Source organism: Pygocentrus nattereri, chromosome 2 (assembly GCF_015220715.1).
Source record: "Pygocentrus nattereri isolate fPygNat1 chromosome 2, fPygNat1.pri, whole genome shotgun sequence".
NCBI classification, from domain to species: domain Eukaryota; kingdom Metazoa; phylum Chordata; class Actinopteri; order Characiformes; family Serrasalmidae; genus Pygocentrus; species Pygocentrus nattereri.
In genome coordinates, this window is record NC_051212.1 from 41,963,857 (window position 1) to 41,988,628 (window position 24,772).

General features: G+C 42.5%; 5 protein-coding genes across 5 annotated transcripts; all 5 read right to left on the bottom strand.

Moving 5' to 3' along the window:
* Nucleotides 1-5,608: 5,608 nt before the first annotated feature.
* On the bottom strand, nucleotides 5,609-8,480 carry LOC119261829 (histone H1-like). Its single transcript, XM_037531693.1, has one exon. The coding sequence runs from the start codon at nucleotides 6,873-6,875 to the stop codon at nucleotides 6,267-6,269; it is 609 nt and encodes a 202-aa protein (XP_037387590.1). The 5' UTR covers nucleotides 6,876-8,480; the 3' UTR covers nucleotides 5,609-6,266.
* A 1,363-nt stretch (nucleotides 8,481-9,843) lies between these two features.
* Nucleotides 9,844-10,799, bottom strand: LOC119261858 (histone H2B). The gene has a single exon (XM_037531860.1). It carries the CDS (start codon nucleotides 10,605-10,607, stop codon nucleotides 10,233-10,235), a length of 375 nt encoding a protein of 124 aa, XP_037387757.1. The 5' UTR covers nucleotides 10,608-10,799; the 3' UTR covers nucleotides 9,844-10,232.
* Nucleotides 10,800-11,027: 228 nt separating this feature from the next.
* On the bottom strand, nucleotides 11,028-21,379 carry LOC119264958 (histone H4-like; the record flags this gene model as incomplete). The annotated part of the gene is made up of 2 exons (XM_037543966.1): nucleotides 11,028-11,685; nucleotides 21,293-21,379. Coding segments are annotated over 2 exons (315 nt in total), but the record flags the coding sequence as incomplete, so codon positions are not given.
* On the bottom strand, nucleotides 18,052-18,519 carry LOC119261847 (histone H3). The gene has a single exon (XM_037531807.1). The coding sequence runs from the start codon at nucleotides 18,517-18,519 to the stop codon at nucleotides 18,109-18,111; it is 411 nt and encodes a 136-aa protein (XP_037387704.1). The 3' UTR covers nucleotides 18,052-18,108.
* On the bottom strand, nucleotides 19,200-19,655 carry LOC119261855 (histone H2A-like). Its single transcript, XM_037531827.1, has one exon. It carries the CDS (start codon nucleotides 19,636-19,638, stop codon nucleotides 19,252-19,254), a length of 387 nt encoding a protein of 128 aa, XP_037387724.1. The 5' UTR covers nucleotides 19,639-19,655; the 3' UTR covers nucleotides 19,200-19,251.
* Nucleotides 21,380-24,772: the final 3,393 nt, after the last annotated feature.

The following is a 24,772-nucleotide window of genomic DNA, read 5'->3' on the forward strand; positions in this document are numbered from 1 at the left end:
AAAAAATCTTTAAATATATTGCCTGGAGAAAAAATCCATTTCAAAATTCTCAATTGTTAAATATAATTGACGGAGAACCAGAAAACCTATGGATGAAACTCAAACAGGTCATCAAGGAAGAACCACAGAAAAATGTGGGAAGAATGAAAAGGAGAAATAATTCAAAGTCTGGTGATACAGTGGAGATTGAAAAAAAAGATGAGCAGCTAAAATCAAGAAGGACAAAGATCATTTAAGAGAGTTTACTGTGCATTCCAGAGAGCAGCCTGGAAAAACAAGGATGAATACCACATCAACTGTAAATATATTGAAAATGGGAATGAATGTGGAAAAACAAGGATTGTTTTCCAGAGGATAGAGCATAAAAAATGAATTTTAGTCATGATTGGGTAGAGAGATGTCAATGGACAAATCATAACAGATGAAACAAAAATTCAAAAAGGATGGATGGAATACACACAAGACTTCTACAAAAAAGATGTCAACTGCCAAGACACATTTGTTGATGCTGAGTACACAGAAGAACCTTCACTGTTAGAAGATGAAGTCAGACAGACCCTGAAATCATTGCCAAAGAAAAAAGTTAAAGAAATCAATAACCCTGCCATGTCTGATATATTTAAATATTCTGAAGAAGATCGGTATGAAGTGCTGACCACACACATCTTCTAAGCCACTTCTCCTTCTGGGTCAAGTGGAGTGCTGGAGCCTATCCCAGCTGTCACTGAGTGAAAGGCAGGATATACCCTGGACATCCATCACAGGGCAGACAGAAATACCCATTCACACCAAGGGGCAATTTAGGAGGAAACTGGAAAACCCACGCAGACACAGGGAGAACGTGCAAACTCCACACAGAGAGGACCATGGTCACCTGGCTGGGGACTCGAACCCAGGCCCTCCTTGCTGTAGGGTGACAGTACTATCCACCATGCCACCACACCACCTGTACTGACCAAATTATGCCAACAAATCTGGAAAAGTTAGAAGAAGATTAGAAGAGGCCAGTTTAAAATTATGCAATGCTGACTAGATCCTTACCTCAAAAGAGAACTCTCAGATGAGCAAGCAGGGTTCAGGAAAGGCAGAAGAACAAAACATATCATTGCAGGTGTATGCTGGACTTTTGACAAAGCCAAGGAGTCAAGAAGGAAGGATGTCAACATCATGACAAGAAAAATATTGATGCCTTTGAACTTTGGTGTTGGTGAAGACTTCTGACAGTACCTTGGGCAGAAAAACAACAAAAATAAATTGGGCTTCAACTCATTTGAAGCCCAAACTGAAGCTGTCTTATACTGGACTATACAATTATGACAGTAATAGTATCTAGACAGTCTGGAGGTAATTATATATTAGCATTTGATAACAAGTGCTATTTGAGAGAGTGAAGTATTGGTACTGCATATAAAGGCTATCACTCTGAAAAACCTTCAGGATGTCTACACTGGAAAAATAAAGTGTTCTCCTCAAGACAAATCATAATTGTGAACTAGCTTGAGAGAACTAGCTACACACTTCACATTTATATAATGTAGTCATATCAGTAGCTCAGCAGATTCTGATTAAAAACATGCCACTACTAATTATAAATTCAAAAGGCTCGCAAAGTCATTACCATTAGAAAAAGTGGCATACTGCTCATGCCCTTCATTCTGTATTCAGTCAACATTGTAAACACACGTAAAATAGCATACAAAACGTTTACCTGTGGTTTTGGAAAGTAGCGAAGAACATAATCGAGCATATGCAGAGAAAATACCTTTAGACCACAGAGGATTAAATCAAAGCTGTCCAGTCATATCTGCAAAGGGCCAGTATAGTTGCTGGTTTTCATCCCAATCAAGCAGCAGTACACCTGATTCTACTTGTTTAATCAGTTGGTCTTAGTCATTGAAGAACTGATGAGTTGAGCTCCTGCTTTGTTGGCACATTGACAAATGTAGGAGGAGTCTTTACATCCTTGAACAGTAGCATCAAATCTCTCCTCATTATCTGAACACTGGAACCACCATGATGTTTCTGCGCTCTCTGACCATCTTTATGACTTTACTAGGTATGTGTGGCAAATTTATATTTGAACTAAATGTACATTTTTAAATTCTTTTTAAAATTATTATTATTTTTTTCTCCACAGGCTGCTGTTCTGCAGTCAATAGCACCACTGGAGAATAACACACAGGTTTATGCTCTTGAAGATGAGACAGTTGCTCTCTCCTGCACATATGATGGTGATGTGAGAACTCTGTATTGGTATCATCAGTATCCTGGATCCAGACCATAATATTTACTGGTGATTGTTCCAGGATCAAAAGATGAGAGCCATGAACGACTGAAAGCTAAAGTGGATGTAGAAGGAAATAGAGTGGATCTTTTGATCTCTTCTACAACAGTATCAGACTCTGCATTCTACTACTGTGCCATGGAGCCCACAGTGACAGAAAATCCAGCTCCACTGTACACAAAGTGTTTCATGCAGAGCAGTGTTTTGTCAGGAGGGGGGCTGTTTGCTTTTTTTTTTCATTTCAACCCTCAGCTCATTCAACCCCAGTTTACTTTTTATAACAAACTTTATTAAGGAATATTATTTCAATACAAACACATTTTCAGATACAAAATACAAAATCCACATTCATCAAAATTCCTGCAGTATTATTTACATTAGAAACATGCAGCACTGATTAAAAATCCAGCAGAGTCCAGGGGAACTTTCTCTTTCCTCGAGTGTCTATTGTCCTCAGTCTTTTGATCTCACACAGTATTTGTTTATAGACAGTTTCTGCAGGTATTTCGCACTGCTCTATAACCATTTTACAGCGCGTCTTCCAGATCTTACAATTAACAACACAAACGATGAACCGAACATTGAAAAATCCCGAACATTACACTTTTAACATTAATGTACAAATTCAGCCCAATGTGCCGTAATTTCCTCCAGATGTCTGTTGTTCTCGGACAGTGAATGAAAAGATGTTCAATCGTCTCGTCTTCACTACAGTCAGTCATCGGACACGTTCTGGTTGTGATGTAACAGCTCCATTTCACTACACATCTGACGGGTAGCCGGCCAACGGTCACCAGCCACATCACATCTCTGACGTTCTCAGAGAGGAATGTGGATGAGATGTTTTTCACACAAGCTCGTCCTTCGGTGGGAGTTAAATACTTATAATGGAACATTTCTCCATAATCTCTGTCCTGTATGATCTTATAGATCGATTTATTTGGGGAATTCCTCCAATCAATATTTAATTGTTCATATTTTGATATTGTGCGTGTTCTCTCTCTCTTTTTGTTTTTTTTTTTGTCCTTCTATTCCCTTCCCGGAATCCAGGTGGAGCTGTGCCCTGGTTTGGCTGCTGTGGGCGCAGCCATTCCCCCAGAGAATGTTAAAGGAGGAGTGACCCAGGAAGCGCAAGAGAGGGGAGTGAGGGAACAGGGTGCCTTGGCATGTTAGCCTTCAAGCATTGTGTGTAAACTGTGTGTGTGTGTTTGTTGGAACCTTTGGAGGAACTGTGTAAACTGTGTGTGTACACTAGCTGGTTGTTCCTTATGAGTTCACTTTGTAGCTTGACTTTTAGGTGTATGTGTTCCTTTTGGTTATCTCTTTTGTCTTTTTTTTTTTTTTATAACACACCGATGGCTGGAAGGGGGGTAAGTGCCAGTGTTGGTTTTTTTTTTTTTTTTTTAAGTCCTCTTTTCTCCTGGTTTTGGCTTAGTTAGGGAGCTAGGCTGGATCCCTGTCTTTTGTTGATTATTTGCTTTGTTAGGTTAGTTGTTTGGGTTGGAGTTAGTTTTGGGTTTTGTTTGTTGTGTTGGCCTTGCTTATCCCCTGGAGAAATGGCCTGTGGTGTACATCTGTGTACAAAAAATACACTTACATGACTCCATGTGTGGTTTTCTGTGGTTCTTATTGTCTTAGTCAAACACCCACCTCCACCTCATCGCCTAGACTGACTTGTAATAATCACTATAAACTAATTTGAAAGACGGGATGTTTTGTCTCGCCCTGCCTTTTTTTTTTTCTCCCAAGAAGTTTTATTCCCTATCCACTCTGAATTTCTGCTCATAGCCTGAGCTACATTTTTACAAAAGGCTATTTTTAATTTTCTCCCCAACTCCACCGCCCCGAGGCCTCCTTTCTCCCGGGGTTTATATGAAAGCTCCCGCTTCGTCACTTCCCTGTTGCTTCCCCAAATAAAACGAACACACATTTTATTTAATCTCATCACACACTTTTCATCTGGAGGGAAAAATATTAGCCAAAAACAACAGTTTAGACAGAATAAACGTCTTAATCACGTGAATCCTGCTTTTATAATTTGAGACTTTCCATTTTCCTAATTCAGTCTGAATTTCCTGTTCTTTTTTCTCCCAATTTGTGTTGCTACACTTCCCGTTTAATATCGCGAGTCCCAGGATTTTAATCTCTTCTTTAATGAGCAAGTTTATCGTGGCTGGATCTCCCTCTCCTATCCACACGGCCTCACTCTTGCTGGTATTTAACCGCGCCCCGGCTACCGCCTCATAAGTGTTGAAATGCTCTCTGATGACGTCTGACTCCACTTGACCTCTAACAAAAACTGTGACGTCATCTGCGTACGCAGAGATTTTCAGTGGCTCTGTGGTTGAGAGTTGGACTCCCTGCAGCCTAGGATCACATTTGATTCTATGCAGCAGGGGACTAATAGCAATCACATACAGAGCGGAGCTTAGCGGACACCCCTGCTTCACTCCTCTGTCAATTTTAAAATCCTTAGTTAAAATCCCGTTTACGTTAATCTGGACTTTTGATTCTTTATATAACAGCTTGATCATATTAATGAACTTCTCCGGGAAACCATAATGTCTTAAAACAGTCCATAAATAATCTCTAGAGAGGAAATCAAAGGCCTTTTTCTGATCTAGTCCAACTATATAAAAGTCCTGATCTCTCTTGGTCGTGATTATGTCTCTAATCGCACACAGATTATCCCACATGTATCTCCCTTTTACTGCACAGGTCTGCCCGACCTCAATGACTTCATTCATGACCCCAGACATTCTGTTTACTATCACTTTAGCCAAGATTTTATAATCTACATTCATCAGGCTTATCTGTCTCCAGTTATCCAAATCACTGCGATCTCCCTTTTTAAAGATTAATGAAATCACAGTGATAAAAGGAGTCATGTGGAGAGGTGCCTTTGGGGCACATGCGTAGCTTCTTTTTTTTTTTTTTGTTGTTGTTAAATTACTTGAGATACTTCAAATTGAGCAAGAGAACAAACGAAAACAAACTTCCAGGCCACAAAGCACTGGACTGAGTAATTGGTGTTTCAACTGTTCAACAAAAGAGACCGCAGGTCTTGCCTCTTCCACTCATCTTTGACTTCTTTCAATTTCGTCGAATTAAACTGAAATGGTTTTCCAGTCTCCAAGCGCGCTTCTTATAGCTAAAGCAGCTGCGTTTCTATTGGCTGAAATGCAACAACCAATCGTTTTAGCGCCGTCAAACTGTAGTACCCGCCTACCGCCCACCGTTTTTGTCCCGTACCCCAAATTCTCCCCCCACCCCTCTCTTTTGTGCTTCCGCCTGTGCGCGAGAGACAGAAAACTTATACACGTCCTTGTTTTCCTTTTTAAATAAACTTTATGAAATAATCCAAATACATAATCAATACAAAATCACATGAATGCAAATTTATACACTTGTTTTCCCGCCTCATTCCCGCTCTAATCCTAATCCATGTCACTGCAAATGGCAGCTTGGTAGTTTCAGTATTGATCACAATTTACAGAACACTGTGAATTTATCACCATTTCCCCTGTGCAATATAATCAACGCTCCGTGTACAATATTTAAAAATCCCTCTATAGACTAAATGTTAAATATTCTTGAGCTTCTATTGAAATAGTTTATATAGTAACTCCTCACCGTCCCATGTGTGATATAAACCAGTGCCTCGTGCAATATTCCATGTGAATTTCAGAAAAAATATATAGTTACAAAGTAAATATATAAATTATATTGTCTACACATTAGCAAGTAAAAACCCTTAAATACTCCAAGTTAATTACTCGCTTGTTAATTCTTTCACTCGAGTGCCTCGCTGCCCGTTCGCTGCTGTAACAGGGAGAATTTCCCCGCTGTGGGATTATTTTATTAAGAAATAATGATTTTGTGCAGGGCGAAAGAAAACCGAGCTCCTTGAGTGGAAATGTGGGGCTCTTAAAAGAGCCGTTTTTGAGGGGGAATTACGGGACACGAAGGTAAAACGGCGAGTTCACTTCTTCTTGGGGGCCTTTTTCGCCGCCTTGGGCTTGGCAGCTTTGGGTTTGACCGCTTTCGCTTTCTTCGGGCTCTTGACCGCCTTCTTCGGTGCCGCGGGCTTCTTCGCTTTCTTGGGAGACTTGGCGACTTTCTTGGCGGCCGCCGGCTTCTTGGCTTTCTTCGGCGACTTCTTAGCGGCCGCGGGCTTCTTCACTGCTACCTTCTTGGGCTTCTTAGCAGCGGCGGGCTTTTTGGCGGCCGCCTTCTTGGCTTTTGGCGCCGCTTTCTTTACCGGCTTCTTCTTGGGCTCGGCTTGTTTCTTGTTAAGCTTGAAGGAACCCGAGGCGCCGGTGCCTTTGGTCTGCACCAGAGTGCCCTTCGTCACGAGGCTCTTGACGGCGATCTTGACGCGGGACTTGTTCTTGTCCACGTCGTAGCCGCCGGCAGCCAGAGCTTTCTTGAGGGCGGCGAGAGACACGCCGCTCCTCTCCTTAGACTGCGAAACAGCCTTGACGATGAGCTCGCCGACGCTGGGGCCGGCTTTCTTGGGCGGGGCGGCGCGCTTCTTCTTGAGGGCTTTGGCCGGCGCGGCGGCGGCTGGAGCGGGAGCGGCTTCTGCCATCGTTCTGCTTTTGCTGCGAGGGGAGCGAGAATGAGCGGAGCTGCGCTGTTCAGAGGAACCTCCCTCTCAGGCGACGGGCCGCCCCTTAAAAGCCACACGAGAACGGTGTAGACTCAACCCGGCGGGCGCTGTGCAGCCGTGCCTCAGTGACGAGCTCGCACTTGTGTTTTCTCGTGATATTTATCGGGTAAAATAAGAGCGAATGCGCCGATTGTTGAGCGCCCAACGGCTCAGTCCTCTAGAAGAGTTTCTGTCGTGTGTCCCGAGTCCGGGAATGAGCGCGCAGCGACGCCTCGTTTCGCAGGGCGCGTTCAAACAGGCGCCGCGCGGTCGCCGCTCCGGACGAGATGCGGCGCTTTTGGCGCGATAATCGGTGGAAAATGGTAGTAAACGGCGACGTGAGCCTTCGGACAGCTCGACGACTCATTCGGGGAGAGCCTCGGCGACGGCGCGGGAGAAAAACGAGCGGTCAAGCGCCCCGTTTATCAGGGGTAAAACGAGCTTTCTTGGAGCGAGTAAAACACACGCGTAAGCAAGCGGGCGCCGTGGGCAGAGCTCCTCTCTGCTGATGTGCTGGTGTATAAAGCGCTATATATAAACTTTGACTTCACCAGTGGTAAATAAACCCCAAGCTCCTTCTCACCCTAATTAACTTTATTCTAATTTCTCCCTCACCCTAGTGGGAAGTAACCATAAACTTCTTATAATCTTACTAGAAATAAACCTCACTCTTCTCTGATCCTAACTTGATTTAGTCTGAACTCATCATCAACCCTGTGGGAACTAGCAGTGAAATACTCAGACTACATCATAAGCCTAAGGCCCAGCTCCATACCAGCTTTTAATCACTCTTCTCACAAGCCTGACGACTTCCAACATCTCCCTTCACTCACTATAATTTCACCATAAGCATGAGCTCTGGCCCAAAAAAACTCCTATGGCTCGCTCCAACTACATAATAGTCCCATGTCTTAGCTTCTGTCATGCTTTTGATTACTTTGACCTCAGCAACAATCAAAGTTCTTGAACTAAATATATTTTCACTTCACCATAAACCTAAAGCCTCGCTCTAAATCTGCTATGGCTTTAACTGCATGATGAGCCTGAGGCCTGGCTGTAAGTCTGATTTGGCCTACTCTACGACATGGACTCAAAGCTGAGCTCTGCACCTCATTTTAGTTCTCTCATTTTATCAGAAGTCTGATACATCTCAGTTCACTCTCACTCCATCACAAGCCTGATGCCCTGCCCTAAGCTTACTTTGACGTTCTTTAACTGGAGCTACTGTTACTCATCTAACTTTACTATAAGCCCAGGGCCTAAAGCCGAGCTCTAAACCCACCATCAGTCCCTCTCTATACAGCGTAAGCCTGTGGCCTAGCAGGAAAGATCATATTACTCACTGTCTTCTTTGGAAGTCAAAGGCCTTGCCCTACACTGACTTTCATGATCTCGGAGTTCAGGGCTATAGCAGCTGTTACTCGGACTACTGTATAAACCTGAGGCTGTCGGGACCCAGAGCTCCCTGTCCTCCGCTCCGAAGTCCCAGATGATGTGGAAAAACATTACTAATTAAATAAAGTTACATCAAAGTTTTAGTTTTACTTTAACCTGTTTTCTCATTTAGAAAGAGTAGCAAATTAAAAGAATTGAAAAAACATTCTTGCAAAAGTTCAAGAAAAGTGAAGAATCACTCTTGGCAAAAAAGTCAAAAAAGTATTTTCTTAATGTCCCTGGACCCAATTTCTAATTCCCAATGTGTCTTGTTTTCCGGAGAAATCTGGTAACCCTTATTTCTCACCCAACTCAAGATGTTTTTTTAATTAATTTTCTCTGCCTTGTTTTATCAGGTCTCCCTATCCTCCCTGTGTCCGTTGTTTGAAACACTTTCTTATTAAATTGGCTCAAAGACCAGTTCTTACCAACCCTTATCAGCTAGCCTTCCTATTCCCAGCTAACTTCTAATCTAATGATCGTTACAAAACTTTTTATTAATTAGGGTTCAAGGACATTTTCTTCAAAAACTCCAACAGGCCTAGCCATAAGTATGTAAGCTTAATGGCACGTCTTGCACCTACTTTTGCTTTATGTTCTTGCTTTAACCGACCTGTACTCCCTGACACCTTATCATCAGCCTAAGGCAGGGGTGTGCAGTCTTATTCACAAAAGTTCGGCATGGCTGCAGGTTTTCACTCCAAACAAGCTGCAGCACAGCTGACTTCACTTATTTAATTAGTTGGTCTCAGTCTTGGAGTGAAAACCTGCAGCCATATCAGCCCTTTGAGGATAAGCCTGGACACCCTGGCGTAAGGGCTGCTTTCATTTCCTCTAACAGCTTTGTGCATATCTATATTCTTTGATGTAAATAATGCTGTATTTTGCACTTCTGGTTAGATGCTGACTGCATTTCATTGGCTCTGCACCTGTAACTGCACAATGACAAAGCTGGATCTAATCTAATCACAGCCCTAAGACTTAGACTGTAACAGACTTTAACTAAGTCCCATTTCATCAGACGTCTCTGGCCCGGCTGTAAACTCTTTATCCTCAGTCTAACTTCAATATGACTGCCCTAAACGCAGTTATACTCACTCAAAGCCCCTTTACTTGGACTAAATACAGCAGAAACCTGGGGCCTTGCTACACACCTGCTCATACTTCCTGAGCCTAAATCCTAAATCCAAACTTATCATTGCTTTAGTCCTAAAGGCCTTAATTCTGCTCTTCACACTCCACACAGTATTCCAGCTATTCTCTGGCCCAGCACACCTGATCCAGTTCATAATCACTTACAAGGAAATGTTTTTGAGGCGGAAAAAACAAAAAAAAAATGACAAATTTTAGCAATGAGCAGCGATAAGAAACACTTTAAACTCACCAGCCTAAAAACTGGATATACAGGATGAGTCAAAAGTCACAGGACAGGTTTTACTGTATTGTATTATTGATTTTGTGACAGCACAAAAAATAAAATCAAACTTAGTATAGCCTTTATTGTATTAATGCAGTTTGAGTTCATCTCTCTCTCACACGGTGGGAAAGCAAAAAAGGAGCTCACCAGGCCGCACATTTAAACCGTGTTACTACATTCAAATATACCATTATTTTAAACTACAAAAACCCGAATAACGCGTGTTACATTTATTATTGTATATATGAGGCAGAGAGCGCCATTTCACCAGCGCCCATTACCCAAACAAAGAAACTACGTGCAAAGAAGCTGCGCAGAAAAACGCAAACTAAGTTTCATCAGACACATCCCCGCTTTCATTCTCAGAAACAGAGAAAAGCTCTTAAAGCGAAACCGTGGGTGGCTCTTAAAAGAGCCGTTGGTGTTGATGAAGTCCGGGTCACTTCTTACTTGGAGCTGGTGTACTTGGTGACGGCCTTGGTGCCCTCGGACACGGCGTGCTTGGCCAGCTCGCCGGGAAGAAGCAGGCGCACGGCGGTCTGGATCTCCCTGGACGTGATGGTGGAGCGTTTGTTGTAATGAGCCAGACGGGACGACTCACCGGCGATGCGCTCGAAGATGTCGTTGACGAACGAGTTCATGATGCCCATCGCCTTGGACGAAATGCCGGTGTCGGGGTGGACCTGCTTCAGCACTTTGTATACGTAGATGGCGTAGCTCTCCTTCCTGGACTTTCTGCGCTTCTTTCCTCCCTTGCCGGCCGTCTTGGTCACGGCTTTCTTAGATCCCTTTTTCGGGGCGGACTTGGCAGGTTCAGGCATGGCTTTCCTCTTCGAGTGAGACTGAAGAATGAGGAGAAGCGCCCGGCACCGGCTTATTTACACTGCGATATTCAAATAGATCAGGCTCCGCCTTCACAGTGCTGTCAAACGGTCATTGGACGATGAACAACGGCTCGCTTGGCGGACAACCCACAGCTCTCCTTCACCCCACTCTCCTCCTCCTAGCTAAAGACTGTCTTTGTTCTCTTTCCCGCGCATTCCGATCTACTGGGTGTCCTGCACAGCACATCCGAACAAATGTATTCAAAATATTTCTTTTTATTGCTCTTTCATAAAATGGCGTCACATTTCTAAACACCTTTGAAAGGTTTTGAGTTTTTGGCATTTTTAAATAATAATTGTGTATTTTGGATCTCAAAATGCTGTTTTACTAAAAAAAAAAAAAAATTCAAATAAATAGTTCAAGTCATTCTGTATTACAGAGTTAATGAGATCCAAGTAACACATTTGAGTTCATTTCAAAGGAAATTGAACGGATGTACCGGGTTCTGGTGGAGAACCGCGCTGCGTTTGACCGTTTCAGCTGTAAAAGGTAGAAATCGTGAAGCTGTGACGATGAACAATAACGGCTTTACTAACTAAACAACTCCAACAGCGTTTTCTGAAACCTACAGTAGCTCACCACACACAACATATACAATGTTCCTCTTCCTCTGTTGTTCTGGTATTAAAGTAAGATCACTACTAATTTCCTCCCAACGTTGAATTTAAATGGACCAAACTGAAATTCCCATTTCTACTGAACGGGTCATAAGGAGCAGCTCTTCTGGTGGGAGTGTGGGGGGCTCTTAAAAGAGCCGTTAGGTTTCTGGTTGTTCGAGTCGAGCGTTTAACCTCCGAAGCCGTACAGGGTTCGTCCCTGACGCTTCAGGGCGTAAACCACGTCCATGGCGGTGACGGTCTTCCTCTTGGCGTGCTCGGTGTAGGTGACGGCGTCCCTGATCACGTTCTCCAGGAACACTTTGAGAACGCCGCGAGTCTCTTCGTAGATCAGGCCAGAGATACGCTTCACACCGCCACGGCGAGCCAGACGGCGGATAGCCGGCTTGGTGATGCCCTGGATGTTATCGCGGAGCACTTTGCGGTGACGCTTAGCGCCTCCTTTACCAAGACCTTTACCGCCCTTTCTTTTTTTTTTTTTTTTTTTTTTTTTAAAGAAACTTTATTTTAACAAAAATATAACAGTTTACAATTAACAAACAAACATCATCATTAAATACAAAACATCAAACAGTTACAGACTTTATATTTTAAAAAGTCAGAAAGTCCCATTTCTTACCTTCTTGTTTTTTTGTATCAATAGTCCTTCTTCTTTTCAGTTCCCGTATAATGTGACTAAAAACAACATCACTGGACACAAAAGCTTGATCAATCGTCATTCTCGTTCTTGTTTTCCACAATTGACTTTTTACAATGCAAATGATGAGCCATAATAATTCCTTTTGTTGTTTTGGGAGAGAGTTTCCAAATAATCCATATGCTATTGTCTTCATATTCATTTGTATATTTATATTTAAGCTTTGTAATTTATTCCATGTTTCTTTAGATCTATAACAATCAAATAAAAAATGTTCTAAAGTTTCTTCAGCGTCGCAGTTTGGCATGGGGCATTTTATAGTCTTTACATAGCAGCTCCACCTGACCACAGTTCTCACGGGTAGTCTCCTAACAGAGATTAGCCACGATACATCTCTCAGATTCCCTGATAGAAGTTTATTATTAATGTTATCGCATGCATCTTTATATTCATTTGGTTGTAAATCTTTGTAAATAATCATATTACCATAAATAGAGTTACATATTAGTTTATATATTTCTTTACTATGATCATTTATCCAGTTTATATTGAGATGTTTATGTTTTGCAATAAAATCTGAATACAGTAATTTGAAATATGGGAAATTGGATCTGTGGCATCCTCTTTTTTCTTTCCAGTTTGTTAATTTTCCTACCCAGGCTGCTTGTCTGTGAATGCCCCCTGCAATAATTTTGCAGGCTGCAATTTTAGTTTTGATTGCTAGGTCTATTGCTCCTAAACCTCCGAGCTCAGTGCTTTTAAACAAAATATTTCTTTTGGTCACTTCTCTTGTGGTGTTCCATATAAAATTACAACAAATTTTATTTAGTTTTTTCGTCCATTTATCTGTAGGAGGAATTATAGAAGCTAAAAACATTATTTTAGATATTATATACGTTTTAGTGACATTTATTCGGGTTTGGTAGCTAAAATTATGATTTTTAAACTTACCTATTTCATCTTTTATTTCTTTTTCCTTTTGTTCCCAGTTAAAATCGACACATCCTTTATTATTCAAAAATATTCCTAAGACTTTCATATTTTCTTTTTCTAAAACATTAACTGGGAATTTTTTACTTTCATCTCCAATCCAGACACACTCTGATTTCTCTAGATTTAATTGTGCTCCAGACACTTGTTCATATTCTTTAAAATGATTTCTTATTATGTCAAGTTCGATTTGTGATTTAATAAATACAGTAACATCATCTGCGTACGCTATTATAATTATGTTTTTATCTCCAATATTAACTCCTTTTAATCTCGAGTCTTGTTTTATTTTTAGAATCAAAGGGTTAATGGCTAAGATGTAAAGAGCTGCACTAAGAGGACATCCCTGTTTCACTCCTCTACAGATTTTAAACTCGTCTGTCAAACTCCCATTGACATTAACTTGCACCTTGGAGTCGGAGTATAAACATTTGATCATATTAATAAAATTTAAAGGGAAACCATACATTTCCAGAACTGCCCATAAATATTCTCTCGACACATAATCAAAAGCTTTTCTTTGATCCAGAGCTACAACATAAAAGGACTGTTTGTTTTTATCACACACAAATTCTCTTAAAGTGCTCAAATTGTCCCACATCCGTCTTCCTTTAACGGAGCACGTCTGTTCTTCTGTGATGACGTCATCCAGAACCTCATGTAGTCTGTTCATAATGATTTTAGCAAAGATTTTATAGTCCAAGTTCATCAAAGTCAGATGCCTCCAGTTATTAATGTCCCTTTTATCCCCTTTTTTATACAGCAGTGAGAGCACACCTTCATAAAAACTGTTGTACATAAAACCCTGTTCAACTCCCTCATTATACACCCGTGTTAATAAATTGCTCAAATCACACATATTTTTACTATAAAATTCTGCTGGAAGGCCGTCTTTACCTGGACATTTCTTAAGATTTAATTGTTTTATTGCTTCAGTGACTTCTTTTTCTAAAATTTTATCACCTAAGTATTCCAAATTATTATTATTAAATTGAAAGTCCAGACATTTTCACTGATTTTCCTCCAAGTCGAAACTCAAAGTTTGACTAACGTTGCTGTGCTGAACGCACCTTTTTATGCTCCTCTACAGGACCTAGTTGAAACCAAAGGACCCGGAGGCGGAGCTACACGCCACAGACACTACAGAGAAACACACAAAGCAAAAACAATCAGTATCACTATCACCACTGTCATTATTAGTATTTCACAGCCTTACAAATCTGATGCATTTGTTAAGACGACCTTGTGGCACATGCCAGACTGCCAGGAGGAAGAAACACTAGAGCTGTTACCATGCTCGATAAGTGTGGGATAAAGTGAGAGTTATGGGACTTGGAATGAAATTAATATGAAATCTATTTTTATGGGATCTTTAAAGAAAATATGACTAAAAACAAACATGATTTTTTGTGGATGGCTCTTTGTGTTGTAAAGTCTAAACTTTGACTATCGACCAGCAGTTTGTTTCAAGTGAAACTGTTTTTAAAAGCATAGAAACTGAAGTCAAAATACTGAAGACAATGAACACGTTGGTTAAGGACACAGACATGCGGGACTCTCTTACTTTGTAGACAAGATTTAACAAAACAAAAAACAAGTTGATGTAAATGTTGTGGTTTTCTATGCTGTTCTGTTATTTTTCTGTAGTTTGATGAAATTTAAACCAAGTTTAAAAAAAAAAAAAAAAAAGCCAGCTGATGATCTTCTGGGCTGTGTTCATGAACCCCATGCAGTGCTCTCCTCTCTACCACTGAGCAGCTGCTGGACCACGTTGAGATGCAGTATGTCAGCACACTCTCGATGGTGCCGTGGTAGGAGGACACCAGCAGCTTCTCCTGAAGGTCGATTTTCCTGAGACTTCTCAGGAAGTAGAGTCTCTGCTGCGCCGTCTTGACCACTGCCATGGTGTTGGTGGTTCAGGAGAGAACTTCAGAAATAACAGAGAAAAAAAAAACAAACAATAAAAAAAATAATAAATAAAATAATAATAAAAATAAAAAAAGAAAAGGTTTGCTCAGGATGCAGTAACAGTGTTGGGGTCGTTGGATCTATAGACCCCCTCCTGCTCCTCTTATACTGTAGATGATTCAGGTGACCTTTTAAATACAGTGACTCAGAAAAGCTGATTTTAGGGGATTTTACTCTGCATTTCTCTCAGGCATTTCTGCTGTGCATATGACAATAAAACTCTGGAATCTTGAACTGGTTAACTAACACATCTGATCCCATGAAGGAAGTGAGTAGGAATCTGTCTCTAACAGAACTCATTACAGAACCAACAAAACCGAATTTAATTGACCCACCAAGTCAACAATCCAACAGTCCTGATAAAATCCCCCCTACAGGTGTATTTGACCCTGGTTTTAGTGACCACTGCCCCATCACATGCAATAGAAACACTACCATAACAAAGTCAGGCTCTCGGATGGAGGTTAGAAGACCTTAAAAACATCAGGATCAGACACAGATCAGATCCCTTGTTCAGCTCTGAAAGATCTTCCTTGATCAATACTAGCAACAAATCATGGAGCCTCACTAGAAGAAACGGTGACCGAGACCGACGGTCACTATCAGACAGCTGAGGAATAAACGACGCTATGACCTCAGCAAAAAAGTCAATGGTCTTACCCGGAATCTACTTTCACTTCATGCAAATTCCGGCCTAACTTTAGATCTAAAATCACTCATTTTAAGCTCATGCTGGTGTCACAGTTGGCCAAACTAGCCGTACAGCTTAAAGTCTAGTTCTGTACCTGATTTTAATTGTCCAGCTTCATCTGAAGTCTAATGGGGTGCTATAGTTCACCCTTCACTCACTGTTACTCCATCACAAGCCTGATGCCCTGCCCTAAGCTTACCTTCACATTATATAACTGGAGCTACTGTTACTCACTCTAACTTTACCACAAGCGTAGGCCCTAAAGCCGAGCTCTAAACCCACCATCACTCTCTTTATATACACTATAAGCCTGAGGCCTCCTTTCACTTTAACCTCCATCATCATAAGCCAAAAAAAAATAAAAAATCAAATCTCCTTTTATTCGTGCTGTCTACATCAGGAGTTCTACACCTAACTAGAAACCTACTTATTAACATGCTTTCATTCACTTTCACCTCATCATAAGCCTGGAGCCTAGATATGAGTCTATAGACGCCCACTGTAAACACTTCCAAAGCTTGAAGCCAAGTCCCATACCTCCTACTGCTTCATCTAACTTCCTCATGAGCCCAGGGCCTAGCTCTAAATCTACTCTACATACACTCCAACTACTATATAGCAGCTTCATCACCTGCCTAAAGCCCAGCCCTGTACCCATCATTACTTTTGCTTGATCTAACCATGTTATAAGCTTAAAGCTTAGCTTTGAACACAATACTATTAACTTTAACCTCATTATATATCGGAGGCCTCGCTGTAAACTCACTTTTACTTCCTCTAACTTCATAACACATCTCGAGATTCAACAGTTTTATATTCTCTTATCATGCTTATGATAAAGCTATGCTGAGAAAGTAATTGTCTTGCTATGTTCCTCTTCTCATTCACATTAGCTACCATAGAAGCCCAAGGCCTAGCTATTAACTGACTATTCACCACCTTTAACTTCCACTGTAGGATTATAGTAAACACAGACATCTCCAATTAGTCTCATGATCTAGTTAGGCTGAATGGAAGGAACTACATAGTAAGACATTGCGCTGGTAAGGAATCGCGAGTCAGCAAAAGTAGCCTCACAGCTAAACCTCAGACTTCAACATTTCACTGCATTAAGGCCTGGGGCTCAGGAATAATCCACTCTTTGCTTCCTCTAACATTGTCATGAGCATACGGCCTCGGCCTGTACCTACTTTTAATTTCTCATCAGAACCTCATCATTGGCTTAATGGCTTGTTTTCTACCTCCATTCCTTAATGCTAGCTACATCAGGAACCTGAGCATAAGCCTGGGGCCTAGTTGGAAGCCCATTTTTGCTGACTCTGACTCCATCATGAGCCTGTGTCCTAACTCTAATCTCATTTCTACTTCATCTCACCTCATCATGTCCCTATGGTCTCGCTCTAACTACACAGTAAGCCTACGGTTTAGCCCTGCATCTATTACTACACACTATAACCACAGTAGAAGCCTGAGGCCGAGCTATAAGCCTCACTCTAACTTCATCAGGTGCCTAAGGTGTAGCCTTAAACCTACTTGTACCCTCTGTGACTTTACCATTAACCTGAGGACTACATGTAAATATAAATATGCTCACTCTTACTTCATCATGAGTCTGACCATTAGCTTTCTCACACAAAGGCCATCATTAGTCTGATGCCCAGCTCGACATCAACCTTCACTTAGTGTGAACTACTTCTGCTTCCTCGAACATCCTCCTAACCTGCCTGTACTCACTGGCACTTTATCATTAGCCTGAGGACTAATTTCATCTCTGACTTCAGCATTAGCCTAACTCCTGGGTCAATATCACAGAGCTAAAGCTTCACTTCTGTCCTACTTTTACTATTATCATTCCATCACACGTCTCTGGCATAGCTGTAAACTCACATTCAAGGCTGTGTCCTAAATGCAGTTTCACTCACTGATAAATTTACACAATTCATCACAAACCTACAGTCTACCTGTAAACACACTTTATGGTAATACCAGAGAAGCCTGGTTACACACCTGTTCATAGTGCCTGGAGCGTCATCAATAGTCTCAAGTTTAACTCCAAATGTATGTTTACTCATTCTAACATCTAAATCCATGCTTCAGTCCTCCAGCCTTCCTCAGATTACTGCATTCTGCTTTTGACAACACGCCACACTACACAGTATTCCAACTATTCCCTGCACACCACACCACATTTAATTACACCGTATTTGCTTAAACTACCACTAAATAAGATATGTATAAATAGGAATGTGAAGTTTCACCATTTTATAAGCTGAGTTATCACAACACAAAGGGAAAAAAAAGAAAAAAAAAAAAACAAAAAACACAATATGGCTCATTTTTAAATACAGAGTCCCATGATCCACACAACACAGTAACTACAGGCAGATTAAACTGCTCAGGAAATGAGAAATAAATTACGTCACCGCGTTTAAGAGCTCGGAGTTTCCTAGAAAAATCGCTCTTAAGGACTGAAACAGTTTGGTGGCTCTTAAAAGAGCCTTTTGGGTGAGGAAGTTGTGGTCGCTCCGCTGAATCTAAGCGCGCTCTCCGCGGATACGGCGGGCCAGCTGGATGTCTTTAGGCATGATGGTGACTCTCTTGGCGTGGATGGCGCACAGGTTCGTGTCCTCGAAGAGACCCACCAAGTAAGCCTCGCTGGCCTCCTGCAGGGCCATGACGGCAGAGCTCTGGAAGCGGAGATCGGTCTTGAAGTCCTGAGCGATCTCCCGCACCAGGCGCTGGAAGGGCAGCTTGCGGATCAGCAGCTCTGTGGACTTCTGGTAGCGGCGGATCTCGCGGAGAGCCACGGTACCGGGCCTGTAACGGTGAGGCTTCTTGACGCCGCCGGTGGCCGGAGCGCTCTTCCGGGCAGCCTTGGTAGCCAGCTGCTTCCTCGGGGCTTTACCACCGGTGGACTTACGGGCGGTCTGCTTGGTTCTCGCCATTGTGATAAACTCTGCTCTTCTCTGTAAAAGACAGAATGAGCTCGCGCGCGCGGCGCGGCGCTTTTCTGCATTGGAGCTGCTCTCCGCTCATTGGGCGGCTTGAATATACCCGCCTCCCATTGGACGGCCGTCCACGCAGGCAGTCAAACGCTATTGGGCGGCTTGTTTCGCGCCAACATTTTCAAACTACAAGACGCCCCAAAGCTGCGGCTTCTCAGCGTTATTTTCCTTCTTTACTCGAACCCGCGTCCCATTGGCTAAACTTCTTCAGTGTGCCCGCCTCCCCAGACGTTGGCCAAATCTTATTGGGCGTCTTACGCCGCGCCAACATTTTCATCAATAATCTTGTGATTCAATAATCACAAGACACTGCCCAACGCTTTGACCGCCGTCTTTCCTCATTTTGTTGTTTCACGTCCTGTGTAACTTCACTCATACTTTTGGTTCATTTATTATTACACGCCTGCTATTTCACCTTCCTCGCGTAGTTAGATGCTCATGAAGGTTTATTCATCGTGTTCGAGTAGTTTCTCATTTTTATTCAGTAGGTAACTGTGGGACGGTGGCGATGCCATGATCCTTTAATTTCTTTTAAACATACAACAACCTATAACAACCGATCGAAAACTTTTCTTGCATTAAAGGAATATAGAAAACGCTGCACTTTTGTCGCCAACGTGGGTGGCTCTTAAAAGAGCCTTTGATTATTTACGATTTCGCAAAAAGCCCACTTTACTTGGTCTTGGCAGGCTTCTCAGTCTTCTTGGGAAGCAGAACGGCCTGGATATTGGGCAGAACGCCACCCTGAGCGATGGTCACTCCTCCGAGCAGTTTGTTGAGCTCCTCGTCGTTACGAACGGCCAACTGCAAGTGACGAGGAATGATACGGGTCTTCTTGTTGTCACGAGCGGCGTTACCGGCCAACTCCAGGATCTCAGCGGTCAGATACTCCAGCACGGCGGCCAAGTAGACGGGAGCACCGGCGCCAACGCGCTCGGCATAGTTACCTTTACGCAGAAGCCTGTGTACACGACCAACAGGGAACTGCAGCCCAGCACGGGAGGAGCGAGTCTTGGCCTTCGCCCTGGCTTTACCACCGGTCTTTCCTCTTCCACTCATTTTGTAGTTCTCTCAACTTTGTCAATCTAAGCTGAAATAAAGTGCTCCGGCCTCCGAGCGCCTCTCTTATAGACAAAGCGGCTTAATTTCTATTGGCTGGAATTTGACGGCCATCCACAACCAATCCGCGTCGTCAAACTGTAGGGTCCGCCCACTGCTCTTCTCCAAACCGCCCGCATCTCCCCCTCCCCTTCATGCTGCCTCCCGTGTGTGTGAGAGGGAGACGAAGACAAAGAGGGAAAGAAATAGAAACATTCACGGCCCTGTTTTCTGGATTATTCTGTCGAGCCCGGCGCTTTCCTATAATTTCACTTCTGATTAGTAATGAATTTCTGTGGGCAGCGTGAAGGAAAATCGAACTATCCTAATCCTTTTAACCTTGGATTCAAACTTCAAACTATCTACAGCTACTGCAGGGCATGTACCTCAACCTTCTCCATCATTATTACCTACTTACTCTTATTTTAGGAGAGATTCAGAGCTCTCTCCGTTCATCCCACACACACTGGCGTCTTCTGAAGACTTCAAATGCACCAACACACACACGAACATGAAGACGTACAAAAAAAACCGTCGTACACACAAACGTACACTACATATTCACATACGCGTTGCGTACATGTTCCCTCCACCCCAGCTCTCATTCAGCCCCCTCCACCCCAGCTCTCATTCAGCTCCCTCCACCCCAGCTCTCATTCAGCCCCCTCCACCCCAGCTCTCATTCAGCTCCCTCCACCCCAGCTCTCATTCAGCTCCCTCCACCCTAGCTCTCATTCAGCCCCCTCCACCCCAGCTCTCATTCAGCTCCCTCCACCCCAGCTCTCATTCAGCTCCCTCCACCCCAGCTCTCATTCAGCCCCCTCCACCCCAGCTCTCATTCAGCTCCCTCCACCCCAGCTCTCATTCAGCTCCCTCCACCCCAGCTCTCATTCAGCCCCCTCCACCCCAGCTCTCATTCAGCCCCCTCCACCCCAGCTCTCATTCAGCTCCCTCCACCCCAGCTCTCATTCAGTCCACTCTCCTATTCCTCGCGAAAGACTTTGTTCTCTTTCCGCGCATTCTGATCTACTTGTGTGCTGTAGAGCACAATTTGAACAAATGTACTCCAAATAAGTTTTGTTATTGCTCTTTTTCATTAAAAGGCATCACATTTTTGAGCACCTTTGACAGGTTGAGTTCTGCCAAACTATTTTCAGAAATCATGTATTTTATTCTGTATTTTGGATGTCAAATTACTGTTGGATTGTCTTGATTTTCTACTTGAAAACATCTTAAACTAAAAATGTATTTATCCAGATGATTCTGTGTTCCAGAGTTAAATAGATCCGTGTAACACGTATAAGGTTCTCCTAAGGGATTTTGAACGGATCTATCGGCTTCTGCTGGAGAAGAGCGCTGCGTTTAACCATTTCTGCTGTAAAAGTTGCGACGCCTTGACGATGAACAACGGCTTTACTGCCTAAACGACATTAGGTTTGAAAAAACGCTGCTAGATTCAGATTCCTTTATTGATCCCAGGAGGAAATTGCAGTGGTCACAGTTGCAGCCATTATGTAAATTAAAATCACTGACGCTTCAGGGCGTAAACCACTTCCATGGCGGTGACCGTCTTCCTCTCGGCGTGCTCGGTGTAGGTGACGGCGTCCCTGATCACATTCTCCAGGAACACTTTGAGTACGCCGCGAGTCTCTTCGTAGATCAGACCAGAGATACGCTTCACACCGCCACGGCGAGCCAGAACCCCAGTTTACAATGTCAGTCTGATTTGCAATAGGCTCAAACTCCTTAAACACTACATGTGTAAACCTTCCCAGAGACTAATCAGTGAGTACATGCAAGCAGGAACTCCTTAAGGAAAACCAAAATTGAACATTGGTGTAGGTTGGGGTCTTTCATGTGAAATAAAAGGAGAATTTTCTGATAAAATCAGAATCGTCTTTTCAAAGTGTTCATCATGTTCAACATTCGATTCCTCCTCTTGGATAAGCTGTAAAGTCACTCAGCACAAATTAACAGCACACTGTAGTGCACCGAGCCATGTTGGTCCAGTTAAAAACTGAAGCTTCAAGCTCAAGTACATCTCAAACTGCATAGAAACTGTAGATATCTTTGACTATAAGTCAGCAGCAGCCATGAACATGTTGTTAGCAAGAGTTTTCATTTCAGGCTGTTGTAGACCATGCAACATGTGTTTTTTACCCATTTGTCTGGCAAACTGAATTGTAACTTCATTTACTTCATCATGCTGGTCTCTATTTTTTTTAATTAACTAATATATATTTTAGTAAAATAACTGAGATAAATGTAGACCTGCTTGTCATTTCTTCCTGTCAGCTTCTAAAGACCACCACTCGGACCACCACATATCATCACATAATATGCACAGATATGCGCAGATTGTGCCATAATGTCACAATAAATGACTTTTAAAATGTTCTTTTTCAAGAAATGTGACAATCAAAAGTGTTAATGTGCTGTAAATCAATGCAAGCTAATTTCATGTGTCCTTTCCTCACTGCTCACCTGCTTGCACTGTAAAAAAATGGCTCATGAGATGAACCTAAAAATTTCATGTAGTAACAACTGAAGTGATTTAAACATCAGCCACTTTTTCACTTTTTGCTGCTGTGATCTATCTTCTTATGTTTCACTGCATTGTTTAATAATCTATAGAATCTCTAGAAGACTGCCTGTTGTGTCAAATTCCATCCACTCTACTAGACTTATTAGACAAATGAAGATTGTACCACTTAAGATGGGGGTACCCCCTGCTCTAAATAAATAAATAAATAAATAAAAATACAAATACACTATATTTCCAAAAGTATTCAGTCTTCTGCCTTCACACGCATATGAACTTGAGTGACATCCCATTAATACATCGGGTTTAATATGATATAATATAAGCTTTAACTCTTTTGGGAAGGCTTTCCACAAGGTTTAGGAGGGTGTTTATGGGAATTTTTGACCATTCTTCCAGAAGCGTGTTTGTGAAGTCAGACACTGATGTTGGACATGAAGGTCTGGCTCGCAGTCTCCGCTCTAATTCATCCCAGAGGTGTTCTATCGGGTTGAGGTGTAGGCCAGTGAAGTTCTTCCACACCAAATTTACTCACCCATGGCTTTATGGACCTTGCTATGTGCACTGGTGTGCAGTCATGTTGGAAGGGGCCATCCCCAAACTGTTCCCACATTGTTGGAAGCATGAAATAGTCCAAAATCTCTTGGTCTGTGGAAGCAATAAGAGTTCCTATCACTGGAACTAAGGGGCTGAGCCCAGCTCCTGAAAAACAACCCCACATTATAATCCCCCCTCCACCAAACTTGTCTCCACTGCTCTGGAGTCCAGTAGCGGTGCTTTACACCACTGCATTCGACACTTTGCATTGCCATTGGTGATGTAAGGCTTGGATGTAGCTGCTCAGCCATGGAAACCCATTCCATGAAGCTCTCTACGCACTTTTCTTGAGCTAATCTGAAGGCCACATGAAGTTTGGAGGTCTGTAGCGACCCTGCAGAAAGTTGGCAAACTCTGCGCATTATGTGTCTCAGGATCCGCTGACCCTGCTCTGTCATTTTACATGGTCTGCCACTTCGTGACTGAGTTGCTGTCATTCCCAATAGTTTCCACTTTGTTATATTTTCACTGACAGTTGTCTATGGAATATTTAGTTGCAAGGAAATTTCATAACTGGACTTGTTGTATAGGTGGCGTCCTATTACGGTACCATGCTGGAGCTCACTGAGCTCCTGAGAGCGACAATTCTTTCACTGTTTGTAGAAGCAGTCTGCAGGCCTAGGTGCTTGGTTTTATACACCTGTGGCCAAGGAAGTGATTGGAACAGCTGAATTCACTGAGTTGGAAGGATGACTGAATACTTTTGGCAATATAGTGTACACTTGGTTGCATGGTTTAGTTTGGGTGTGCATCTTTTTGTAGATCATTGAGACAATACTTGAGATGCTATGCTATATTGTTAATCTCTCCTCCCTCCGAATTTCCCACTCTAGCATTAAGCCAAAATGTTCTCACTGTGATCTGTTCTTCAGGCATGGACAAGCTTCTGGCATGCTGCCATTTGCCCAAATCATACTGCTTCTGTTTATTGGTGAGAATGAAATATGCATACAACTTTTATTCATTTCTGCAAAACATAATTCTATGTCATCTGTTACAGTGGTTTTAGATTAAGAGGCCTGGCCTTGTTTATATTTTTGCTCTTTATTTTTCAGGTGATGTATATTCAAATACAATCTCTCCACTGGAAACTCTTTTTGTAACTGAATCAGGGTGTTTCCGTAATCCTCGACCACCTGGCTTCTCCAGACAAAAAGAATGGATTTGTTGATCTCCTCTGCTGCAGTATCAGTCCCAAAATCCCCAATGCTATTTAGCACTAAGAAGGCACACTGGGCTCAACTTAGTTCTTTGTCTCTTTGGGGCGAATGTTACAGTACGGTATGGTACGGTTGACAGAGGTCCCACTGCCTGAAGTGGTTTCTCTACTGTCCTGTTAATCAATCTCTCTCTCTTTCTCTCTCTCGCTCTCTTTATTTGAGCTCCTGAGCATCGTCTGCCTGAGTCATCACGTTAGCCATCAAAGCTGCTAGAGTCACCAGAGCTCCATCTCTGTTGGCTGTTTTGCACCTCAACTGCATGAACTGACCCTCCTGATGCTGCTGCTGCTGCTGCATAAACTCAATTAACCACTGCTCCACTTATTTCCCATTTTGTATTCTCGTATTTTATAATAACACTGTTTGCTATCCGGGGTCAACCAGAGGAGGATGGGTTTCCCTTTTGAGTCTTCAGGTTTCTTCCTCTTGCTCTAAGGGAGGTTGTTGTTGCCACTGTCGCCATTGGCTTGGTCTTGGAGGCTTGGACCCAGATTTTTCTGTAAAGGTGCTTTGTGACAACTCCTGCTGTAAAAAGCACTATATAAATAAACTTTGATGTGACTTGACTTGACGAATGACTATGTAGTGTTTCACTGTACAGATGGGTTAAAATGCAGAGGAGAAATTTAACTCTTGTGGGACTAATAACGGTCACTTAACTTTTTTATTATTATTAATTATTTTATGAGCTTATATGATTATTTTAAGACCACATCACAATTCTATATGTCTATGT

Excerpts from the sequence above, each read along its gene's own strand:
- LOC119261858 (XM_037531860.1), bottom strand. The coding sequence starts at position 10,607 with ATGCCTGAACCTGCCAAGTCCGCCCCGAAAAAGGGATCTAAGAAAGCC.
- LOC119261829 (XM_037531693.1), bottom strand. The coding sequence starts at position 6,875 with ATGGCAGAAGCCGCTCCCGCTCCAGCCGCCGCCGCGCCGGCCAAAGCC.
- LOC119261855 (XM_037531827.1), bottom strand. The coding sequence starts at position 19,638 with ATGAGTGGAAGAGGAAAGACCGGTGGTAAAGCCAGGGCGAAGGCCAAG.
- LOC119261847 (XM_037531807.1), bottom strand. The coding sequence starts at position 18,519 with ATGGCGAGAACCAAGCAGACCGCCCGTAAGTCCACCGGTGGTAAAGCC.